Below are 24,069 nucleotides of genomic sequence, written 5' to 3'. Positions count from 1 at the left end.
TGCGGGCCATAAATGTTACGTTTGGGAGTTGGGAAGGAAAAAGGGTAGTTCCCTGACCGGGAATCGAACCCGGGCCGCGGCGGTGAGAGCGCCGAATCCTAACCACTAGACCACCAGGGAGATACACGGGCTCTGTGTTGTATGTACTAACATGTTTTAATAGCAAAGTGAAATCGCCTGGTCCAACATTCACCAAATTTGACCGATAACTAGCAGGGCATTTGCGCGTGTGATTGTGTTTCAACTTCCTTTTCCGCTAGAGGGCGTCAAAAGTTCGAGGTGAGCCTGCGCGAGGATGCACGCGAGCTTTGTGCAGCGACTTGAGCTGAAGCGATGTCTCTTTTTATTTGACGTTTGAAGACATCAGTGCACACTCGACCGTGACGCTGCCGCCGTCGTCGGAGAAGGAGGACGACGAGGCCGAAGCCGAGGCCGGCGCGCGGCGTCCAAGTGAGTGGGCCGCCCCTCCTCGTCGTCCAGCGGGCTTCTTTCCATTGTCTTGTCAACAAGCGGCTCCGCTAGCTAGCAACAACGCCGTTAGCATCATCGGCTGGCGCGGCGCGGCGCGGCGAGACTGGACCTTGCCCTCGGTGTTCGCTTGGGCACTAAAAGCGTGACATTGTTGAGTCGGAGCGGGCAGAACTGGGCTGGCTCTCCGAGGCTTTTTGTTCTCTTCCGAGGAGCTGGCGTGATGTTAGGAAACGGTGACCACGCCGATCATGATGCAGTGACTAGCTAGGTGCAAATTACGGGGTACGACGTCGCTGGGGTTGAACTTTCCTCCCGAATGAACCTCATTATCATAATGATTATGTAACGCCTTTCTCCCCCCCCCCCCCCCCCCATTCAGCCTGCATGCAAAAGCCAGTGGCTCCATAATTGCGTCCATCCCAGCTATATTCGTGTTTAATTCACGTGTTACCCAAACTCGACGGCTGCATCATAACAAAGTAAAGAGAGTAAATCATAAGCAGATGTCTTGTTTTTCTCCTTGCACACAATGGTAGTTTGCTGGATGTTTTTTTGCACTGAGGATGACCAGAGGTTGTTGACCAGCCTCTTTTTGTTTGCAGGACGAGAACGACGCGCGACTCCAGCAGCAGCAGCAGCAGCAGCGTGTGAGACGTGTGTTTTGGGACACACGCTGGGTGGATGCGTATGGGTGTGCACCTCCCCTGAAGGCACGTTCAACACTCCGGTCTGATGGAGAAGAGGGACCGAAAGCCAGGATACTTTGCCAGGTAAGCGATGCTTTTGTGGTTGCCAAACGTGGCCAATTTGGGGCCGCACTTGAGACAAGAAATTTGTATAATTGTCATGTGTCAAAAGGGCGGCACGGTCAACTAGTTAGCTTCTACCGCCTCACAGTCTCGAGGCCTTGGGTTCCAGACTCTCAGCTCAGGCCGTCTTCCGTGGCGGTAGCGCGTGCTCCTCCGTGCTCCCAAAAACAGATAATTGTCTAGTGTGGATATAGCGCAAGTGTGGTTATTCGCATCTTGACAAGTGACCACCTGTGATCGGCCGGCAGAGCCAACTTCTGGGCCCAAAGTCGCCTGGAATCGACTCCAGGTGACCTGCGACACGGAGGACACGCGCTTTACAAATTCCACCTTGGTGGGGTTTGTTGTCTGTCTGTAAGGAAATTCTCGACATTATCCCTCGACACTTTACTCTGTGACTTGTGTGACATTGAGCAACCCGAACATGGAGGATTGCATCGCTTTGGATTTGAGATCAGCACAGGTTTTGAGTAGAAGATCAAGATGAGGTGGGAATCTGGGTTTGTCACGTAGATTACGAGGGAGGAAAGTGCCAACGTGTTGGAAGACGGACAAGTTTAGGCAGCACTTAGCAGAAATGGAATATGGACGAGTCTAACAAGTTTGTTTTCCCCACTTTTGCTCAGAAACTGATATTTTTGGTGAATGACTGATGACTAATAAAGAAGGGGAAAAAAATATGCTTTAACTTTAAAACAGAGGGAGATATCAGGAGCTCGTCTACTGAAGGTTTGTGGGCTTGCTGGCATCTGCTCACACATCGTTAATTGGGGGGTGGGATGAAAGCCACAGCTATTCGTAGTCTACCGACGTGCGAGGTGCCCAAACTTGTCTGATTTCCGACGTGTTGGCCTTTATTATTCGCCGCCTAATCTTTATCTTTTCCCCAAAAGCTGCAACACCACCCTCTACTGGGATCTGTTAGTCATTACAGTTGTTTATTTTACACATGAGCTCGGTGAAACCTTCCACCTCCAAAAATGTACTTGATGAATATTTTTTCGGCTGGCAGTAAACGTTGACGCGTATCAAAACGTCCGGGGGGAGTTTGCCTTGGCTTCAATTTTGTTGTCATTCATCTTTAACTGACATAATTAATAATCGTGTTCAGTGCGTCTGCTTTACATCTCTGAAATTTCCTTCTTCTCTTGTTTCCCTGGCTTCCTCCCACTTTCCAAAACACCCTTTTTAAGTTGGTCAAAAGTCTTTCCGTGTGGCAATGTAGTGACACAAAGTGGGCTCCCAAAAAGTGCACTTTGCGGTCTTTGAGTATTTTCTTTTTAGCGTAAGGAAATGGACTAAATCCCACCGTCGAGGCTGCGGCGGGCAATCGTCTGCCAAAAAGGAAAGACGCGTTAACGCCGCATTCGGTGCGCAGTCATTGGTCGTGTCATGGATGTTTCTGTTTAAAAATGCTTCCTCTAAGACTCTCGTTTTCATTTGTCCTTTCCAAGTTGGTAGGGAGAGAAGGGGAATTTTCGGGAAGTAGCCTCCAGCGAAACAGATGGCAATGCCGGGAATGCTCGTGCGGATTCCTGAGCTGAAACCCACACGAACGTTGAGCGCATCAGCGAAAGTGGCGGCCCGGGGCCGAGGGAGAGGCTCCATCGACCCCATCTGGCCTCTCCGTTCACAGGACTTGAGATGTTTTCTTTTTCAAGCGTGGTCAGCCCGACCGGTGAAAGCTTTTGATCAATCGGGTTGGCCTAATCGTTCCGTGCTCCCTCGTAAACGTCGCTTGCTGTAATCTTAAAGCGCTGCGCTAACCTGCCTCCGCACAGTTTGCAAAATGATAGCCTTGCGTCACTCCCTCGCCTGCTTGCGATTACAGTAAACACAGGTTCCCGTGGAAACCTAACACAGACGCTGCGAATTAGAGAGCTCGTGAAACTGAATGACTTTGGTACTTTTTTTTTTTTTTTTTTTTCCCCCCCGCTATTTGAGTCAATGTAACCGTCGTCGATTAGTTAGCGCGCCAGCCAGTTACTTCGAGGGAGGATGCAAAATTTGCAAACTTGTTTCTGTTTTGGGTTTGCTCCTCTGGGACCAAGAAAAAAAACTGGAATTAAGATGGAGATCCCAATAAAAGTGTGGATTGATATTTGCCACGAGAGTGAATTCACCTCTGTGGGTTGGATAGCTAACTAGTTACACAAAAACTCATCATCCCATTTCCGCTTTCACCGGGAAAATCGATTTATGTGGCTGATCCAGATAAGTGGAAGAAAAACATAATCTTGCTAAAATTGCTCAACCGATTTTTCTCTCGAGGTTTAACTTGAATCTTAGATGAAAGTACGGATCAAGGAATGAATTGAGGCTTTTTGCCAAGTAGGTAAGTTAGCTAGCTAGCTAACGAATTAGCCAGTCGCTTCAACCTTGTGGGTAATACGCGGCCGAGTGTGGTCAGCCAATCAACTGGCAGCGGTGCGTCTGCAACCGGCACCCAAGAGAACGTTTGAAGTGAATATCTGCAACGTTTTAAGGTGGCAAAACAAAGAAATGTGTACTAAAGTAAAGCGTAATCTCGGTGGAAACAAGAAGGTAAAACAACTCCGTTTCCGGAAGATTTTCAGGGCTAGCTTGATAAGCTACAAAGAACAAGCAGTAAGTGGTCGGTTAGCTCGACTCTTATTTTCATTTTTTTTTCCGTCAGGCTGAAGAGGCGGAGACAGCTCAAGCAGAGCCAACTGGACAAAGCCGCCAATGAGCGCGGCGCGGCCGTCATCGCCTGTCCGGACCCCGAAGCCAACAAGAAGGCCGGCCCGCCGAGGACGACGGCCGCCGGCTCAGGTGGGCGTCATCGCATCGAGAGGGCACTTGAGGCCTTTGAAGGCACTTTTCGTATCTGCTAGTTCCGAATCGCTGGCTGTCATTGCGCATTGGCCTCCCAAATTTCTACCTGTGTTGTTGTTTCTTTCGCTTGACTGATTAGCGGCACGGAGGTCCCGCGTTCATGGCCATTTGCTGCTATGACCTCATCAGGAAGTTGCGTAACCAACGTACCGGACTGTGTCGGAATTACGACGGGATTCCACTTTTTAGCGAGCAGATGTCGTCTTGACGATTGAGTTGCTCAGATTGGATTGACTTTATTTATTGGTTGCACAGAATTCCCTCAGTATTCCCGCACCCCCCCCCCCCCCCCGTGAATCCCGAAAATCTGCAAATAATGGCCGCCTATGTACGCGGGCGCCTATCGTGTCTCCCTCGTCTCGGCGGCGGAGGACGATCTACTAATGGCTTCTGTGTCTGTTGGCAAAAAGCAAATGCAAACTGTAGACTTTGGCAGGGGTCGAATAGTGAGTGCCCATGATAACCGCGGGGGGGGGGGGGGGGGGGTCGGCTTTAGAAACTTACATAAAGGGGGCAAGCAACTCCTGGTACTGGACCACCGGGCAGAACATTTTCATGGTCTTTTTATCTCGAAATGATCTATTTTGTGAGTGGTTGGCACGCCTGGCTCACAGTTGTGAGGTTCTGGGTTTGATCCTACCCGTGCAGAAGTTGTTCCCCGAGGCTGTGAGCAAATTGTCCTCAATTCAGAACGCGAATTGCATTTCAGTGTATCGGCCTAGCAACAGAAAACAGGTTTGTCCTTTCGAAGCCGCTTTCAAATCTGAAGAAATGGACGAAATCTCTCTGCCGCCGATGATCTTGCCGTTAACTGCGGTCGTTGCTCATTTTTTTGCTTTGGGGCATAATGAGGACAAGCCGCGTAAAGATTGTCTAAATGATTATTTGGTGTGTAAATGTACAATAACAATGAGTGCTCTCTCATCGTGGACACTAGTTGACATTTTTACCAATTACGGAAAGCTTCAAGTTGATAAACTCTTTGCGCAATGATGTTAGGGGAATGGAATTTTATCTGTAGAGGAAAAAAAAAAAACCAAACATTTCCGAGAGCCTCGCAAAACGGCCACGCCTTAAGCTGAGCTTTTTGTCTGTTTGAAGTGAAATGTGTGCAGGTTTTGTTCCAAAAGCGTTTAAGGCTGCTTTGATTTCATTTGCGTGTGGGGCACATTTCCACTATGTATCTTGACTTAACTGCATGAAGGAATCTTTTTTCAAGTCAAAGAAAGACCTGACTTCTTACCCCGAGATATTATTTAGGACTCGGATGCGTTGGAGCCGGAATAAAACTTCTTGTTTGGGTAGCGAATGCCAATTAGTCCCCCCGTTAATGGTGTTTTGTCTTCTGTTTTGTCTCGGCGGCAGCCGACGTGTGTAAAAGTAAGAACCCGGCAAAGCGGGAGAAGAGGAGACCGCCGGGGACTGTGGAGTTTATCGTGAGTGCACTCAACAACTGCGAGCGACGTCCAAGGTGCCGTTGACACGCGGGACGGACTTCTTTGCAGGCGGGACCCGACGATTCCCTCAACAGCATCGCCCTCAACTTCAACGTCACCCCAAACAAGCTGGTCCAGCTCAACAAGCTCTTCTGCCACAGCGTCTACCCCGGTCAGGTGAGAAGCCGGTCGCCCCGAGTCCCCTGGCTCGAAGCGAACTGGGAGCCCGACGACGTTGTCCTCCGCTATCGCAGAAGCTGTTTGTCCCTGACGTGAGCGGGACAGAATTCAAGTCTCAGACTGACTCGGATCCGTCGCTCACAAATGGTTCCTCCGTGGAGACGGCTCGAGTGAGTAAAAAGAAAGAAAGAAACGAACGGAAGTCAGCATTTTTGTACTGGGATTTGGTCCTTTCACCATTTCCTGTTGCGCCTCAATAAAGGGAACACACTCATAGTTTCATAACTGTCGTGTACCGCGCGCCGATACCAGTGGCAAATATGTGGAGTACACGTATCGCTGCGATGGCGACCTTGTCTGCAGCTAACGACGAGGCGGGCCGGTGTGGCCCACTCCGGCCGGTCTTCATCCCAACGCACTCGGCATTCTCTGAAGTCCTGTTGTATTTGTACCCTTAATGGAACCATCTTTTTCCCCCAAATTATTCAGCAAATTGGCATTTTATAAATACAGCCCACGTTTAAAATTACATGAATTATAAAAGTATACATTGGGATTGAATGGGTGGCACGGTGGAGCAACTGGTGAGAGCTGTGGCCTCACAGTTTTGCAGACCGAGGTTCGAGTCGAGTGAACTTGAAAAGTGAAATGTGAGGAGAATGCGTTGCAATCTAACGTGGGAACTTTTGGCCTCCAGGACGGGAGTCCGGAGCCCACGTCGGCGCTCTCCATCCGGCGTCAGCTCTCCCCAAATTCCGAGGACGACAGCCCGGCGACGGTTCAATTCATCAAAATGAGCTGCAAGTACTTCACTGATGGAATGGTGAGAAGTGGAACGCCAGCACTTTGCAAAACTGCTGCTGACGAACTTTGTCGTCTCTCGTGTAAAGTAACAATTTGATCAGCGGGCGTCCAAAATCGCTGCCGGTATGGAGAAGCGCTTCTCTTTCTGTGGTCTGTTATTGGCGTCCTTGCATAAACTGATGACAGTGAAAGCGTTCAGCATTTGACTAATGCCAGGAAATTAAAATTAAATGCTCTTCCACAAGATGGCAGAAGGTCCAAAACGAAGCTGGCCGTGTTGGCATTCTTGCAATAAGAAATTCTAGCTTTGTGGTGAGCTAGGCAAGCCCACACTTGTCACTGAGGTTCGGAAATTTGTGACGACATTTCGACAGGAGCGCAATGATTTCAGGCATTGCTCTTTAGCGGCGCGCTGTAAAAATCCGTGCCTCGACTCAAGAGAGGTTGTCAAAACTGGTGACGTTACGTCTCCGTGTGCAGGGGGTGGTGGGCGGCGTCCTGATCGTGACCCCCAACAACATCATGTTCGACCCGCACAAGTCGGACCCGCTGGTCATCGAGCACGGCTGCGAGGAGTACGGCCTGATCTGCCCCATGGAGGAGGTGGTCTCCGTGGCGCTCTACGACGACGTGTCGCGCATGAAGCTGAAGGACGCGCTGCCGTCGTAAGCCGACCGCCTCGCCCGCGCAAAGGCAACGGAAGTATTTTCACGCCCGGAGGCAGCGCTTCACGCACGTGTCCCACAAGGGCGGGCGCGCGATGTGCCGCTTTTCGGAAGCCGGAATCTCCCAAAAACTTTTGGCTTTGTGTAGTCTGGCCGTCACTTGGAAATTGCCAATCTTCACTCATGTCCTTGAGCGGTTATTGATGTATGTAAACTGAACCGAATTTGGAAGGGCTCGCTAACAATTTCTGAACTCAGCAGGTGACGAAAATGTAATTTCACACGTGTAGGCAATTAAATCTCCCATTTTCCACGACGTAACCCTTTTCAAGCATGTCCTCCTTTAATCATCTCCATAGAGAACTTTGTTGGTACATTTTTTTTTTTTTTTTTAAATTTGTTTCCCAGTTTTGTATTTCCTCGTTAGACATAATTGCTGCGTTATGCCTCTTTATTTATTTCCATTCTTGTCATGTGTCATTTGTGTTTGGCCTTATTTCTTTCCTTTTTTTTTTTTTTTGTTGTTTTTGTTTTGTTTGTCCCTTTGCATGTTCACCCTCACTCGACCCCGCCTCCACAGCGACCTACCGCGGGATCTGTGTCCTGTCTACAGGCCCGGCGAGTGGGAGCAGCTGCCCTCGGAGCGGGACCTGAACCCCTTCAGCCGCTACGAAGCGCTGGACGCCAAGCGGCCCATCATCCTGGACGACCTGGAGTCGGCCCTCTCGGAAACGGGTGAGACTTCGGTCTTGGGTCCCGTTTTCAACGCTCGAAGCAAACTTAGAGCGGACCGTGTCGTCCCGTCGCAGTCAGCACGGAAGGAGAGCAGACCGACAAGTCTCCCTCGGACGAAGGCTTCACCGAGCTGGAGCCCACCGTCAACGGGAGCGCGGAAGAAGCGGAGGGAACCTGCTCGAAAACGCCAGACAGCGCCCGAAGAGCCCGAGGCGAGGGGGGCGCCCGGGACAGGTCGCCGCTTTGCCGGACTGAAGGGAAGCCGGATGACGACGAGGACGAAGGCTTGGCCCAGAACAGCTCCGTTGAAGACGGGGAGTCCGTCCGCTCGTCGTCGGAGACGGCCGGCGTGCGCGAAGAACCCGCGAGCAAAGTCGGCGAGCTGCGAAAGCGCCAGGACGGAGAGACGGGACCGACGCCCGACGGCTACGACGCCGAGGTCAAGTCGTGGCTGATGGAGAGGGTTCAGGCTCCGATCGAAGGTAGCAAGCAGTCTCCGGCCTTCCCGTGCGGAGTTGGCATCTCGGTTCTGTCCTCGCGTGGGTTTCTCTTCCACCTTCAACGACCGAACCAAAATGTCTTTGTGTGCGCAGACATGCTTTTCTCCTCCGAGGAGAAGAGCAAGAACCCGCCCATGTTCCTCTGCTTCCGCGTGGGAAAACCAATGAGGAAGTCCTTCGCCAGCGGGAGGACGTCCAGCCCGGCGCACTCCTTGGGGAGCGTGGGGAAGCAACCCGAGTACTGGTTTGCCGTCCCGCAGGAGAGGTGAGCCATGTTTTGCTTGTCTCGTTTCTCGCTCCGCTTTTTTGGTCAGAAACTGGAGTTTTTTTCTGCTGAACTTCTGTTCGGTCTAAATGCGCTAAAGCAGCTTGCAGTAAATTCATTTGAATTGGCAAAGTCGATTTTGATCATCTCTTTTCCTTTCGGCTTGTCCCGTTAGGGGTCGCCCACAGCGTGTCATCTTTTGCTCCTGCATCTTCCTCTCTCAACACCCCAACTGCCCTCATATGTCTTCCCTCACCACATCCATCAACCTTCTCTTTGGTCTTCCTCTCGCTCGCTCTTTTGCCCGGGAGCTCCATCCTCAGCATCCTTCTACCAATATACTCACTCTCTCGCCTCTGAACATGTCCAAAAGTTGATTTTGATCAACACGTTAAAAGCGTTTCCTTGAACACAAAGCGATCGATCGCTCTGTTGTATGATATCGATGCATCAAGAGTTACGTTTTTGTGAAGATGGAGTGGAACGAACGTGACGTTTTGGGGACTCACCAAACTGACGGGTGTGCGCGTTTGCTTCAGAGTGGACCACCTGTACGCCTTTTTCGTCCAGTGGTCTCCCGACGTCTACGGCAAGGAGGCCCGCGAGCAAGGCTTCGTGGTGGTGGAGAAGGACGAGCTGGACATGATCGACAATTTCTTCGGCGACCCCGCCTCGTGCAGCTGGGAGGTGAAACGAAACATAAATAAATCGGAAGCAAATACAACACGCGCTCGCTATATTAGGTGCACCCGCACAAACATTATGTATTTTAGTTAAAAAAAAATAAAAATAAGGTCCTGTCTTCCCTTATTTTAATAAAAAAATCTACGTAGTCGTATCCTGGACATAAAAAGGACATTTCATCAGTTTTTCAATTTGTTTATTTCAAAAAAACAACCAACAACAACAAATCCAAATGGACAATCGTTTGCATTTGTTGGCAGATCATCACAATCGACGAGGCCAAGCGGAGGCAGAGTTTCGGCAGCTGCGACGGCGAAGCGGCAGCGGACGGCTTGCCCATATTGAGCGACGCCAGCAGCCTGCTGCAGGACACTCACGTGGAGAAGGTACAACGTCCTCATTTTCAAGTACTGCCCGTGGCGGCCCGTACCTCCCAGAACCGCCCTCCGTAGATGAATATCCGCGCTGAGACATTTTCTTTCCCCCCCCCCTTCACTGCCATTGGCGGCCGTTGAATTCAATTATCCATGTTACCCTGAACATTGTAAACACATTTAAATGTATCAACACACACTTTTCAATGGTATTTTTTTAGCATCTTTCCCAGCTGTCGCTGTCAAAAAGGAAGCTCTCTAAACGTGCTTGCTTCGAGCTCTTTTATTTGTCTCTGCCGCGTCGTTAAATATGCCACAGCTCCGGAAACAAGAAGTAGCTTGTCGTCTGCAAAATTTGCCAATTTCGTTTAGTTAACTAGACTCTGCTAAAATAATGCACACCACCATAAATAGGCTAACTGGAATTAGCATAGCGAGCCCGTTCATTATAAACAAGAGCCCGACCCATCTGGGATTTTGGGATGTTCCGCTGATGGTCGTCGTTAGCTATTGATTTCAAACCTCCTACAAAAATAAGAACTAATTACAATAATGGACAATCACAAACGACTAGAGCGACTTGCCAAAGAAACATGAAAAATGAAAACGTGCATACAGTAGTTTAATATGGCGCATCTGAAAAGGAGTGGAAAGTAAAATTGAACTCCTCCCATCACGTATTCACGAGTCGTGAAATATCCTCGTCGTCACGATAATTTAAAGAGCTACCTACTGAATTTATTCAACGATATTAGCAGTAATCTCAACCACGCAAGACGTGAATTAGTGATTATGTATTCTCTTTATGACTATAATCTCAACATTAATTGACCAAATGAATTTGAATATATTTGCACTAATGTTAACTTTACAAAATAAAATATCGATAAATGGCACAAACAAGTTGGGCTCTTGGCGTCTGTCTGTGTGAATAATCCCCCAAATCTGATTTGCGCCAAAGAAGCAGAAGAATGCTGAATGGAAAATAAGCATCTTTATTTGGCACGTGAGCGTTTGCCCCGCCCGCCCCGCAGCTGGCCTGCCGCTTGCCGGCCCGCGTGCAGGGTTACCCGTGGCGGCTGGCGTACAGCACGGTCAGGGACGGCACCAGCCTCAAGACGCTCTACCGGAACCTGCTCGACGTGGACGCTCCGGTCCTGCTGGTCGTCAAGGATCTGGACCGCCAGGTAGGTCGAGGCCGGTTTAAAAAAAAAAAAATAATAAATAAAACGGGAGCCGTGTGGCGGAAAGGCGGCCATTTTCTTTGACCTGTTTCCCAGATCTTCGGGGCCTTCTCCACGCATCCCTTCAAAATAAGCGAGCACTGCTACGGCACCGGCGAGACCTTCCTCTACAGCTTCTGTCCCGAGATCAAGGTGGACGCTCGTTGTTGCCGTCGATTAGCACGAGCATGTTGCTGATGTTGACGTTGCGCAGGTGTACCGCTGGACGGGAGACAACTCCTACTTTGTCAAAGGCAACATCGACTCGCTGCAGATGGGAGGAGGCGGGTACGTCCGTCCGTCCGTCCGTCCGTCCCTCCGTCCGTCCGTCCGTCCCTCCGTCCGTCCGTGTCCCACTGGCCTCTTTCAAGTGGGATTTCTTAAAACGGCTTTATGTAACAATAACAAATACAGCCACCCTCCAAATGATCAATAAGCAGAAAAACTTTCAGGTGAAAATGAAATTTGACTCATCAGATAATAATTTCATACACAGATTTGTCTTTTTTACACACACAAAAAAAAAGATCTATATGAAGCATTTTAAACAGTTCTACCTTTTTAATAATGGAGTATGCCTGTATCGAGAGGAAATGAACAATTTCATACTTTTCTTGTCCAGCTTTTTTTTACACGCTTGAACTGAGAATTTATTGCGCTAGTTTGGGGTTCTTTTTTTTCTTTCTCTCTCTCTGTGTAGCGGTCAACTGGGTCTGTGGCTGGACGCCGAGCTGTACCGGGGCACCACCACCAGATGCGCCACCTTCGACAACCAGCCGCTGTCGGCCCGCCGGGACTTCAACATCCACAGTCTGGAGGTGTGGACCTTCGAGTAGCTCGCAGACGTCGGAACGTTTCGTGAGCTGCCTGCCGGCCGGCTGGCTGGCGACGCGGCGCAGTGTCGTGAAGAGGAAACGTGTGGAGCTCCTCGGAAGGACGAGGTGCCCCCACCAGAACTTTAGGTCAAACTAGTCTTTCCCTTTCCCCTTCGTCAAGACGAGGGACGTTTTTCACTTTTGGAAAAACTGTACGGCGCACCACCGGATAGTTACCAAAAAATCGAAGATGAAAGCGTATGTGCTGAATATTGCAGGCGTGCACGTTCACAAATCCCGATTAGTGGGGGGGGGGGGATTGAACACACGGAAATTTCTTCAATAGTTTACCCGTCACATTGTCTGTGGTTCAAAAGAAATCTTCAAAATGTGCAAATGAAGCGGTGGTGTCAAAGTCAAACGGATTCTTTTTGACGGTGTTTGGGAATCACGGTTTGAACTAAAGGCTGGCAACGAACTCCGCAGCAAGTGTGGAAGTTTAGCGTCACAAGTTGACATTTGTCCTTTTCACTTTGAAATTTGTTGAACGATTGTTTACAAATTGTGCACTTGCTCTCATTGTGAGCCCGTTAACTTTATTTCACAGTTTCTAAGCGCCACAATTTTTTTCGCTGACCAAATATTTTTCCATTTGTTATATTTTATATGATTTCAAGTTTTGGTTTACATTTTGATGAGCAATGCTATTTTTTTACGCTTGTACTTTTATAGTGCTTTACCATTGTATAATATATATTTTGTGGAGTAATGCAAGCTAACAAGCACTATACAAAGATTTTTTTGTTTTTCTTCCCTGTTTTTTGGTCATCGAAGGCGTTAAAAGATTAGAGAGAAGAACGATCACTGACTTGTCACTTTGCACTAGACTGAGAATTAAAAGGCATGTCAAGCAAGTTGTCCCAACGGCACTACAAAAAGGGAAGCCGCCGGGCGTCGCTGCACTCTTCACATACCACTAACTACAAAAGTACGTTTCATGCATATCTGACATTGCTTTGTAAGTCGCATGGCTGAACTGCAGTCACACACACGTTGTGCCAATTGGAGTGAGTCGTGTGGAAGTGAGGTGCCGTCTTCTAGTTGTAGTCGTTACTGTGAATGCGCCTGAAGTATTATCATTTCTTGTGAATTCAAAACTGCTGTCCGCTGCGAGTGAGGATCTATTTATTGTGTTGCTATTGCAACTACATTTAAACATGAATAAATGTCGCATACATACATGTAGACTGCCCAGTTGTTTGGAGCCTGCTTTGTAAACCAACACATATGCAGCGTTTTGTCAATCACGTGCTATTGCAGTATTTCGAGGGAATTATTTGAAATTAGGTTTATTTTCGACGCTCGAACGTGTTGCTGGGGGCAATGCGCCAATCCGTCAAGTGTAATGAAAACGAAGCAGCGTGATTTGAGAGGACGCTCTTGCATACGTAGACGATCTTTGTGCGCGGATTGCGTCACGGGATCCCGGAAGGGAGAAAGTGTCAAAAGTGACAACAAAATGGCCAAAAACAACGCCGACGCGAGCGGACAGCATTTGTGCACGTTCTGTATGATCGCCAGGGGTCAAGACCGAGAAGCTCAAGTTTTAAAAAAGGTAAGAATGCGACTCGTCGTCGTGTCCTTTGGGTAAAGTTGTCATTCGAAGCCACGCGTCACAACCGGGAAGTCGTTTACATTTTAAAAACGTGAAATGACAATATATTTAATATAATTTCGGCGTGCGTGTGGTAGGGTAAATGCCTAAAGGTATAAAAAAAAAAAAAGAGCGAAATCGCCCCCGGTATAGCGCTTGGGAATTCTTGCGGTGCGTTCAGGGGGACTAGTTGGGAATTCTTGCGGTGCGTTCAGGGGGACTAGTTGAAGTGTGCGTCGTCCTCCCAGGATCGGCAGCTGGCGTGTTTCCGGGACGTTTCCCCCGCCGCTCCTCACCATTACCTGGTTGTCCCCAAACAGCACATTAAAGACTGCTTGTCGCTGCACAGCGGCCACGCGCCACTCGGTCAGTTTGCCGCATTTGTTTTGTTTGCTTTTGCTCCTTTGGTGACTTTTATCGCTGTTGCAGTGGAAAAGATGGCCGACGTGGGCCGGGCCGCGCTCCGGGACCAAGGAGTCGCAGACATGACGGACGTCAGGTGACTTGCTTTGCGGCCTCGCGGGGGGGGCATTTATTTCATCCATCCATTTTCTTTGCCGCTTATCCTCACGAGGGTCCCGGGGAGTGTTGCGTGTAGGAGGAAATCCGCGCAGGCACGGGGAGAACACGCAAACTCCATACAGGTGGATCCGGGATCGAACCCAGGTCCTCAGGACTGTGAGGCTGACGCTTCACCGGATGAGCCGCCACCGCAAAATATTTTTGATCTAAAAGATTTGTCCAGAAACGTCATTTTTGATATTTGTTAACTTGATTCCCGCTCAGCGACGGTGCCGATATCTGCCCCCGCGACTGACTGGCGACCGGTTCCGGGTGTAGTCCGCCTTTCGCCCGGAGCTAGCTGGGAAAGGCTCCAGCTTTCCTGCAACCCTCGTGAGGATAAGCGGCTTGGATAATGACATGACATAACGTTCATTCTTGTCATGAGAACGATATTCGTGAAGTGAGTTCATTCTAAATATTGTCCATGTTTTGCCAAGCAACCTTTGCTCAATACTTTCTGAAGGCCGAGTTTGTGTGGCTCGTCAATTTTTGGAAAGGTGGGGGGGGGAATATGCTTCATTTTCAAATAATTTTGTTCATAAAATAATTGACAAGGCGGCGAACGTTTCCTCGATGCTAGTCTTGCTGTCAAACCCACTTTTTGCTGCGGGCCACTTTGTAGTTCGGGTTTCCCTCAGACTGTGAAACTGTTAAAATGTCAAACAGCCTCATCATGTTAACACATGAAATTTATGAACCAGTTTTGGAATCAGAAATCAAGGGCAACCATTGTTCATGTTTGGAAAGAAAAAAATGCTGGCAATATCTGAACATTCTCATTTATGGTGACGCTGAAACGTTGGTACAGATTTGAACAAAAGCACACATGCTTTGGCTTTGCGGGCCGCATGAGCTCCCGCGGCGGTCCAGATCTGGCCCCCGGGCCTTGAGTTTGACACCAGTGCTGTATTCAACTGAAAGTTTTTTTTTTTTTTTTTTCCAGAATTGGATTCCATCAACCGCCGTACACGTCGGTGGATCACCTGCACCTGCACGTCCTGGCCCCGGCCAGCCAGATCGCGGGCAGCGCGTTGGTCAAATTCTTGCCCGGGACGGCGTCCTTCGTAGACGTGCGCGCCGCCGTCTCGCGTCCAGGAAAAAAAACTGAGGGCGCGCCTGCAAAGTGCTCCCGCCCCCGTTGCCGTGCTGCCGATCAATGACGTAGAATAAAATCAAATCGTACCTCGTCGCTGCCGACGAGCGCGAGCCGGAAACGTGACCGGACGGAAGTGACGACCTGACGTGTCCGAGTCCGGCCGGCGTGGCGCGGGGGCTCCTCCGAGGAATCACCAAGTACAGTACAGTTCACTTGTGTTGGAGTTCTACTCCAATCCAGTTTGTTTGCAAACTTGAGGAAAGACGAGGCGGCGCCTTTCAATGTGGTGCGCCTGACGTGCACGCTCATTTTTGAAATTTGCAAATGTTGGTTATGTGACGCACCACGCGTGCCGTGATGATGTCGCTCACCAGGCAGTGAGAAAAAAATTGCAATTTCACATCTATAAGCAGCGAAAGCTTTCATTTGCTAAAAATGTGCCTTTGTAGCGACCGTGTTGGTCACATTGACGGTGTCACGTCAAAACTAAAATGATCACAACGCAGCTAAAACAAATGAAAGAATGACTCGAGAAATAATTGCGTTTTCCTTTCGGCTTGTCCCGTTAGGGGTCGCCACAGCGCGTCGTCTCAGATGAACGCATTCATTTGTTTGGCGCAGTTTTACGCCGGATGCCCTTCCCCTCTGCGTTTTAGCCGGGGATCTAGAAATAATTGACACAAAACATATTCATGTGATGATTTTCAAATTCCAAAACGCATTTCTTTACCCGCTCAGGTTTTTTTTTTTTTTTTAAATACAGTACTGTTTTGTTTTTTTTTTTTTGTTTTTTTACACTTCCAATTCTAGCTTTTTGTCCAATGTGCAGCTTGTAAAACGTCCCACTTTTTGTGATTTTTTTTTTTTTTTTCCCTCCAAATTAACTCTTACTACAGCTAGCAGAGGAAGCGTTGGGGTCTCAAATTTATCCTTGCTGGATCTGGGCAAGAGATCCAACAAAAAAGATGAAAGCAGTTTAGTTTTTCTGAGTTTCATTTGGCCTTAGGTGGCCACAGTTTCGCCAAAAGGTACATTTCGATGTTATCTGCATCCCGTTGACGTTGGAGATGACCCAAATGAGACTTTGCGTCCACGAATTTAGGAAGGCGCCTGAACGCACCTGGTTCGATTGACTCGGTTGGCGATTGCTTTCACCTGGCCGCGGTCCGGCCTCGCTTGTTCTTCTTCTGCGCTCTCAAAACTCTTCATCGCGATCGAATGGCGACGCAAATCGACGACGACGACGACGAGTGTCCTTTTTGCCAGATCGCGAACAATCAGACGGACACGGAAATCCTCATGCGCGTAAGTCCATCTTGTTTCTCGCTCTCGCTCTGTGCCGCGTTGTGGACTTTTTTTTTTTTTTTTTTGTGCGTTTAGGACGACGAGTTGTTGTGCTTCCGGGACGCCAAGGCCGACGCCGGCCTTCACTTGCTCGTCATCACCTGCACCCACATTGACAGCTGCAAAGCTCTGCGTGCGCAACACATTCCCACCGGTGACGATTTAGTCGCCTTATGGCTAAATGCTAACAATATTTAACTAGCTAGGTGGCCATTTTGGCACGAGTAAGCCGTAAGAGACAAATGGAAGCCCCCGACTGGTGTGAGGGGCGCCATAATTAAAACCTCCTTCCGGATATTCTGCACTCGGAGACTGTCTCGCCACTAATATGAGGGGTTTCTCCCAAAGGATAAATATATACATACCCGTGAGTGTTATTTTAATACCCGCCTGTGTTCTTCCAAAGTTTAAATGTCTGGTTGCTTGCAGCATTTACGCCCCAACACGAAGATGCTAATCGTTAACCAGTTTATGGTGTTTTGCATTATTTGACGGCATTAAGCTAATCGCACTTGAACAAAAGCTCTTTGGTCGTCCCAATGATTAAATATGTGTCATGTTCTTTATTTGATATTTAGTTGGACAGTAACTTTGCCGGAGTGCTGCTTTTGGGGACGTAACGATGCATGCCGAGCTCGTATTTCAAGTTGTGCTCAAAAGTCAAGGCAAAATCTCAAAAGGAGAGCTCGTATCATGAGAAACTTGTAGGCGGAGTGACTCTCATCTCAAGGCACCGCTGAGTATAAAATCACTTTCTGTCCAAAACGACCAGACAGGTCTGCAACCAAATACGAGCACGTGTGTGGATGAGCAAAAGTAACTTCTCGATAAACCTTTCCGCAGTCCGTGACATTTTTTGTATTTGGCCCTATAAAACTTTTTGAGCAGTTGTTTATTTGTTCCCAGTGGAGCGCATGGGCGAGATGGGAAGGGACGCGTTAGAGAAAAATAAAGCGGGTGACCTCACGGACATCAGGTAAAGAGGAAGGGCAAGAAAGGAGTGTCGGGGTTCGAGTCCCGAGTGATTTTTTTTTTTTTTTGTTTGTTTGTTTTTTTTTTTGCCCCGGCCGCCTTCCCCCACCCGCACCCCCTCGCAGGCTGGGCTTCCACGTGCCCCCGTTCTCGTCGGTGCCCCACCTGCACCTGCACGCCCTGTCGCCCGCCGGCGAGATGAGCGAAGGCTGGCAGCGGCGCTACGGGCCGCGCTCGCACTGGTTCATCACAGTGAGTGCGCACGCCGGGACGTTTCGGGGGCTCGCGGGCGGCCCCTCCGACGACGCTTTGCGGCTTTCTTTCCCTCTCGCAGGTGGACCAAGTCCTGACTCAGCTGAGGACGCGCGGCAGAATCAAATGAGACGACGTCGAAATGCTCCCGTTGGCCCGATTCCCGGGAAAAGCTGCGTAAGAGCCATTTAGGAGGTTCAAAGGTGGAACTTTTTAAACTCTTTATGCTTCAGTGGGTTATGTTATTCGTTGTCTATTTTACATCTGAATGACAAATTTTTGTTGAATTCATGTTGTACATTCCTTTGTAATTTCTTATTATTTTGGGTGCTTTTCTGAAACGGCAAATAAAATGTACGAATGAAATCCATATTGAATTTAAAAAAAAAAAAAAAGTGATGGTGTTTTGTTTTTTTTTTTTTTCTGAATATATTTGAATACAATAGGAGTCGAAGGTTTGGGCACACTTTTGATTGGCGGAAAACTGCCCCACTATTGACTGGTAGTATATCCAAATATTTGTATTATTTGTAAGTTGAAACATTGACTGTCAATGATCATTTAGCCGTATACATGTATTTCTTTGAAATGATATACGTACTGTCATGACTCCTGTTAGCCGCTTGGTGTCACTAGTTACTCGTACAGTTTAGCAGAGTTTATGAAATCTTGTTTGTCTTTCATTAAAAAAAAAAAAAAAACACACAATTTAGAAATATCGCACAGGCTTGATCAGCGCCGTTCCTCCAAGTGAGGCATCTGCTTCTCCTCCCACCAAAATATATGAATGACGTAATTGCTACATAGTCGCGTTTCAGTGCATTTTCATTTTGCGACCAGAACGATATGAACTGCAAATTTTGACTTGTGACAACTGGAAAACTTGCGAGGTCAGCAACGCAATGAGCGGCATTATTAATAAAACGGGCCGCGCTGTGTTACTCGCGAGCACGTGTTTAAGAAAAAAATGGGACGTGACGTCATCACTTGGGGCAAGAGCAAGGTGCTGTGATGCTTCTGATGACAACGGCGTCTCAAAGCTTTGGATCGATGACCACGTTGGCCATCCGGGGAGGTGTGAGGGCCGTGGGGGCTGCAACTGATCGCCAATACACCAATCAACGGGAAGGAGCGTCGTCTCGCTCAAATACGCGGTGAGCAGACTCCCAAGATGCCAAGTCGACACAAGCTGAGGAAACGCCGAAATATCCAGAAACACCGAACGCCCGACCGGAGGTCGGCGCATGCAGCGACTCCCGAGCACGATGGAAAGGAGGAGCAGGGTGTGGCACCAGGACAGGGGGTGATGGTTCAGAAACTGGGCTGCGTAACCGCCTCGCTCCAGCAAGTCAAAACCGAAGGCCAACCTGAAAAGGACGAGGACCGGGCTGAAGCCTGCGTGGCCGAGAAGGAGGCGGACCAGACCGAAGATCCTCCAGCCCGGAAAGCCCAGACTCAAGATTTTGATACGGCTGCTAATTCTCTAGTGAACGACACCATTGCGGCACTTCTGGAGGCCCGCACGGGTCCAATGGTGCGGGCGACTGCCACACCGCTGGAAGACGGACCTGCGGAGGAACCGCCGACTGCAGCCAGGCGGGAAGGGGGAACGGGCAACGCTCGGATGGAAAGCGCATCTTGCGCACCAATTGAAGGAAGAGAACCTGAAAACGAGTGCGCTGAAGTGGTCCGAGATGACAACCGTGGCCCGTCTGCGCAGGATTGTACAACTGGATGGATAGATTCCACAAGTGCTACACCTCAGACACGGGAAGGAGCTCCATTACCTTCGGAGTATGAGACAAATGTCAGCAGCCCTGCAGATGACACCGCCCCGGCACCCCAGGAGCAGGAAAGTGCCTACTTCATTCAGGAGCCCCAGACAAATGTCGGACCTCGTGTGGACGAGAGCCTTGCTGCACCTCAGGAGCAGGAAAGACCCCCGTTACCTCGGGAGCTAGAGGAAAATGGCAGACCTCTGGCGGACACCTACACTGCACCTCGGGAGCAGGAAAGCGCTTCGTTATCGCCGGAGGTGGAGACAAACGTCCTCAACCTTGTGTGTGAGACCATTTCTGCATCTCAAGAGGATGAGACACTTTTGTCCCCCCAAGGAGAGGATGCAGTTGAAGATTCTCTGGTGGATGACGCATATGAAGCTGCGTCTGATGAGGATCTGTCCAATGACGCAACTCGTGAATACGACCCTGGGGATGGGACGGCTGCACAAGCTCCAGAGGCCGCACTTAGGCAAACCGACACAACCGTAGCCCTGCAAGTACCAGAAACGACCTCTGCAAAAGATCAAGCGCCCATACACAAAGATGCGAGGCTCATGGGATCTCAGGAGGATTTGACTAGCTTAGGACTGACTTCCTTCAACATGAAACAACTCATGATGAGAGCGTGGCTTCATCTCGGAAAGATGAGGTTGCTGCACCACGCCAGGGCGATGGCACTTGAAAATACAAGCGTTTCTCCGGTGCAGGAGGGCACACCCGAAGAGCAAGCGCTGGATTGCTCGGCTGTAGCGCTGCAGGAGTCTCGCAAAAACGCTGAACCTCAAGGGGAGGACACACCGACAGTACAGGGAGAAGTTGTGGGGGATGCAGCACCTCAGGAGGGTATGACTATTGACAAAGATGAGGCCTCTTCAGTACCTCAGGAGGATACAACGGAGGGGGCAACCCAAGTAGATGAGACTGTTGCTGTTCCTCAGGAGGAGGACACGGGTTTAGGATTGTGTAAAGTTGACATGAAGACAGAACCATTGGCTGATACGGCAAATGCTTCCATACAGGATGACGTCGTTGGTGGCCCGGGGGAAGAGAAAACAACATCGGCACCTCAGGAGTTTGAACCAACCACGTGGGTAGAGAAAGACGAGGCACCCGCCACACCTCGCAAGGAGCACACGGTTGCTGCGCATCCAGAAGACGAAAGAAATGAAATACCTCATAGTGATCATCCTGTCACGTTTGCAATGCCCTTGGAGAATGACTCACCTGTAGGAACGCAAGAAGAGCTTAGCAGTGCACTTGATGTCAACTGGAAAGCCAAAGCCCCTCTGGTTGATGGCACAACTGCGACACCAGAGTTTGAGATGGATCGAGCACTTCTGGGGACGCAGATAACTGCTCCACTTCAAGACAGATATTTAGCACTTCCAAAGTCATTTCCGGTCGACGGGGAATCTGGAGCGGGCATAAGTGCTTCGACTCAAGAGGGTCGCACAATTGCAGGTGCCCTGGGGAAAGAGACAACTTCAGAATCCCAGAAGATTGAGAAAAATGTACTTCAGGTGGACGAGATACACGTTGAGCACAAAGATGACATGAGCAGTTGCACCTCTTCGGATGAGACTGCTCTTGAAAAAGGTCAGACAACCTCAGAATCTCAACACGTTCAAAATGTGGATCTTCAGAAGGACGAGACACCTCTAGGATCTCAAATGATGGCGCCTCGGGAAGAAATACCTCCAGAATACCATAAAACCGAGAGAAGTGATGCACTTCAGGGGGGAGACACAACCACAGCTCTCCTGGAAGACTACACGGCCATTCTGGCCCAGGAGGAGCACACCGCCGCCGCTCTCCCAGAAGATAACATACTTGCTGTACCTCAGAATGTGGACACACCGACAGCTCTCCTGGAAGTGGATGCAACCGCACCACCCCAGACCGATGACACAACCACAGTTCTCCTAGAAGATGACGCAACTCCCGCAATCCAGGAGGAAGGAACTGATTTGGGCCGTCAAAGGATTGAGGGACTTATGGCACCTCAAGTGGTTGAGACAATAGCATCCCACCAGGAGAACCCTGACACACCTTGGACCAATAAGACCACCAATGCACCTCTCGAAGACGAGACTGCTACTTCGGTACTTGTGCTTCCAGAAAACGAATCTACTGCAGCGCCACTGCAACGTCAGACCAATGCTGCACCTAATCTTGCACACCAGAGAGAGATGGCTACAGTCATTCAGGGCGGCGACGCAGCATCGGAATCTCAGGAGATTAAGACAAATGGCTGGACGGAAGACGAGGCACCTTTCGCATATCAGGAGGATGAGACGGCTGCAGCTCCTCAGGGGGAGGACGTAACCGATCAACCTCTGCTGGATCAAAATGACGACGAAGTGGCACATCAAGAGGATGGGACGGCTGTAACCTCGACCGAGGAGGGCATTGCCGAAGCACCGCAGGGGAAAATAACCGATTCATCCCAGAAAGCGGAGAACCGCGCTCTGGATGCCACCACTGCTACGCCGGACAAATATGAGACCGCAGCATCAGCGCAGGTGGTTGCAAATCCTCAAGATACAAAGACATCAGGAACACCTCCGGAGGAGGGCACAACCGCCGCACCCGAGGGTGACGCGAGTGAAACTGATTCGGCCTCCAAACCTCGGAAAGTACAGGCAAAATCAGCACTTCAGGTGGACAAGGTAGAGGCGCTGGTCCAAGAGGACGCCACTTTTACATCAGTTCAGGGGGACGAGGCCAACGCTCATCTGGACGGTGACCCATCCGTTCCACCACAAACCAACGGCAATTCAATGTCACCTGTGCCAAAGGAAAGAACTGCAGCACCTAAAGTTATAAAGAGAGTCGGATTTAGGGACACAGAAACTCCTTCTTGTGATGCGTTGCGCTTGGCGCATGGTGCATGTGCAGCAGCACAGGAGGAAGGAACCAGTTCGGCCCTTCAAACGGATGAAGGCACTGCTGAGCCACATAGAAACGAGACCACTACAACAACTTCACAGGCTGAACCTCAGGAGGATGTGGTTACCGTGATACCCTCGGAGGACGAGACGACTGCTGGACCCGAGAAAGACGAGACACCTACACCGACTGTGCAGGATGAGACAAACATTGAACCCCAGGAGGACAACGGGACGGCCGCACCCCAGGAAGGTCACACCACTACATTTGCCCTGCAGAACCAGACCACTGTTGAATATCAAGTGGATCTGACCCCGGAGTCACCTCAGAAACACGAGGCCACGATCTCTACACCGGGACTGCAAGATGAGGGAAACCTTGACCCTCAAGAGGATGGAACCACTCCGGCATTTCGAGAAGCTGAGGAGTCTACAATGGCGCCGCACGACGTGGCCACCGCTGCGCCGACTACAAATGAGGCCATTGCATTAGCTTCGCAGGATCAGACAAATGTCGAACGTCAGGAAGACGAGACCGCTGCCGTCCTGCACCAAGACGCCACTTCTCCGTTTGAGCTACAGGAAGAAGCAAGTGTGGAACATCAGGACGACGAGAGCATTTCTGCCCCAGAGGATTATCAATCGGCCACGTCGCTATTGGGGCACGTGACCGCTACTGAAGCTCACAAGCGTGAAACATTTGCTGCACCTCCGCACGATGCCAGATGCAGTAATTTGGCGACGCCAAATGAGATTATTGTTGAACTCCATGCCGCAGCTCAGAAAGATAACGCACCTCCGCTCGCCTTGCGGGGTCAGACGTCTGCTGCAACTGAAGAAGTTGAGGCCACCGCATCAATGTTGCAGAATGAGACACATCTTCAACCTCTGGAGGGCGACACTATGGATGGGCTGCAGGAAGATGAGACGACTCCTGCATATCAAAAAGACCAAACACCGACAGCGGCTTTGCGCGAAGAGGCAACTGTTGAACCGCGGGATGACGAGACCGCTGCTGCATCTGAGGCCGATCCGCTCGCTCGATCACCTTTGCGGAGTGAGACGCGCATTCAACCTCAAGTTGAAGGGAGCCCGGCCTCGCCTCAAGAACTTGAGAATCCTGAATCGGCCTTCCGGGGTGACGCCGCCGCTGCACCCCAACAAGATGAGACTTTGACAAAAACTCGAGTGAATGAGACGAATGTTGAATCGCCGGACGACGAGGCTGCAGCTCCACCTCTGAAAGACGAGGGCGATGGCCTGGCTTTGCAGGAGGAGACGAACATTGAACCTCAGGAGGATGACACCGCGAGCGCACTTCAGGAAGACAAGACCACCAAATCCGCTTTGCGGAATGAGGCAAATGTTGAATGGCCGGAAAATGAGACAACTGCTGCGCCTCAGGAAAATGAGACTCGGACCTCCACTTTGCAGGACGATGAGACCACTTCAGCATCTGAGGAACACGAGACGTCAACAGCAGCCGTGCGCGACGAGGCAAATGTTGAACCGGAGGAGGATGAATACCAAGAGGAAGATGCAACCTCCGCACCCGAGGAGTACGGATCCCTGCTGAATTAACGGAATCGACTCCAGACGTTGCTCATTCAAAGAGAGCAAGAGAACACGGAGCTCGATCATGCCCGGGACCTGGTCCTGATTCTCCCGTTCTCAGCCTCGCTGACCCGAAAATGGAGTTCT

General features: G+C 50.0%; 3 protein-coding genes and 1 non-coding gene across 9 annotated transcripts; 3 read left to right on the top strand and 1 right to left on the bottom strand.

Annotated features, from left to right (window-relative positions):
* Positions 1-48: 48 nt before the first annotated feature.
* On the bottom strand, positions 49-120 carry trnae-cuc (transfer RNA glutamic acid (anticodon CUC)). The gene has a single exon. It is a non-coding gene; the product is annotated as a tRNA-Glu (tRNA).
* A 31-nt stretch (positions 121-151) lies between these two features.
* LOC133496499 (nuclear receptor coactivator 7) lies at positions 152-12,731 on the top strand. Of its 6 annotated transcripts, XM_061812171.1 has the most exons (18): positions 152-279; positions 361-450; positions 1,074-1,241; positions 3,937-4,073; positions 5,502-5,572; positions 5,642-5,749; positions 5,827-5,922; positions 6,450-6,575; positions 7,037-7,221; positions 7,802-7,956; positions 8,031-8,438; positions 8,550-8,721; positions 9,261-9,408; positions 9,666-9,791; positions 10,741-10,966; positions 11,060-11,155; positions 11,217-11,290; positions 11,703-12,731. In XM_061812171.1, the coding sequence occupies exons 3-18, from the start codon at positions 1,204-1,206 to the stop codon at positions 11,862-11,864; spliced, it is 2,328 nt and encodes a 775-aa protein (XP_061668155.1). In that variant the 5' UTR covers positions 152-279; positions 361-450; positions 1,074-1,203; the 3' UTR covers positions 11,865-12,731. The 6 variants fall into 6 exon arrangements, with proteins under 6 accessions (XP_061668155.1, XP_061668160.1, XP_061668158.1 ...); XM_061812176.1 differs by lacking the exon at positions 152-279 and having other exon boundaries at positions 286-450; positions 7,835-7,956; positions 10,814-10,966; XM_061812174.1 differs by lacking the exon at positions 152-279 and having other exon boundaries at positions 286-450; positions 7,835-7,956.
* A 138-nt stretch (positions 12,732-12,869) lies between these two features.
* LOC133496501 (adenosine 5'-monophosphoramidase HINT3-like) lies at positions 12,870-15,465 on the top strand. The gene is made up of 4 exons (XM_061812177.1): positions 12,870-13,432; positions 13,720-13,837; positions 13,901-13,970; positions 14,979-15,465. The coding sequence occupies exons 1-4, from the start codon at positions 13,223-13,225 to the stop codon at positions 15,193-15,195; spliced, it is 615 nt and encodes a 204-aa protein (XP_061668161.1). The 5' UTR covers positions 12,870-13,222; the 3' UTR covers positions 15,196-15,465.
* Positions 15,466-16,247: 782 nt separating this feature from the next.
* LOC133496502 (adenosine 5'-monophosphoramidase HINT3-like) lies at positions 16,248-18,071 on the top strand. The gene is made up of 5 exons (XM_061812179.1): positions 16,248-16,436; positions 16,512-16,629; positions 17,382-17,451; positions 17,573-17,699; positions 17,782-18,071. The coding sequence occupies exons 1-5, from the start codon at positions 16,350-16,352 to the stop codon at positions 17,827-17,829; spliced, it is 450 nt and encodes a 149-aa protein (XP_061668163.1). The 5' UTR covers positions 16,248-16,349; the 3' UTR covers positions 17,830-18,071.
* Positions 18,072-24,069: the final 5,998 nt, after the last annotated feature.

This window comes from Syngnathoides biaculeatus, chromosome 23 (assembly GCF_019802595.1).
Source record: "Syngnathoides biaculeatus isolate LvHL_M chromosome 23, ASM1980259v1, whole genome shotgun sequence".
Lineage (NCBI taxonomy): Eukaryota > Metazoa > Chordata > Actinopteri > Syngnathiformes > Syngnathidae > Syngnathoides > Syngnathoides biaculeatus.
Note: the sequence above shows the minus strand (reverse complement) of the source record. Positions and strands in the feature narration are given on the sequence as shown.

Coding starts and splice junctions, on each gene's coding strand:
- LOC133496499 (XM_061812171.1), top strand. CDS start 1,204: ATGGAGAAGAGGGACCGAAAGCCAGGATACTTTGCCAG. Junction 1,242..3,936: donor AAGCCAGGATACTTTGCCAG/GTAAGCGATGCT, acceptor TTTTTCCGTCAG/GCTGAAGAGGCGGAGACAGC. Junction 5,573..5,641: donor CGGGGACTGTGGAGTTTATC/GTGAGTGCACTC, acceptor ACTTCTTTGCAG/GCGGGACCCGACGATTCCCT.
- LOC133496501 (XM_061812177.1), top strand. CDS start 13,223: ATGAAAACGAAGCAGCGTGATTTGAGAGGACGCTCTTGCATACGTAGA. Junction 13,433..13,719: donor AAGCTCAAGTTTTAAAAAAG/GTAAGAATGCGA, acceptor TCGTCCTCCCAG/GATCGGCAGCTGGCGTGTTT. Junction 13,971..14,978: donor GCAGACATGACGGACGTCAG/GTGACTTGCTTT, acceptor TTTTTTTTCCAG/AATTGGATTCCATCAACCGC.
- LOC133496502 (XM_061812179.1), top strand. CDS start 16,350: ATGGCGACGCAAATCGACGACGACGACGACGAGTGTCCTTTTTGCCAG. Junction 16,630..17,381: donor TGCGCAACACATTCCCACCG/GTGACGATTTAG, acceptor ATTTGTTCCCAG/TGGAGCGCATGGGCGAGATG. Junction 17,452..17,572: donor GGTGACCTCACGGACATCAG/GTAAAGAGGAAG, acceptor ACCCCCTCGCAG/GCTGGGCTTCCACGTGCCCC.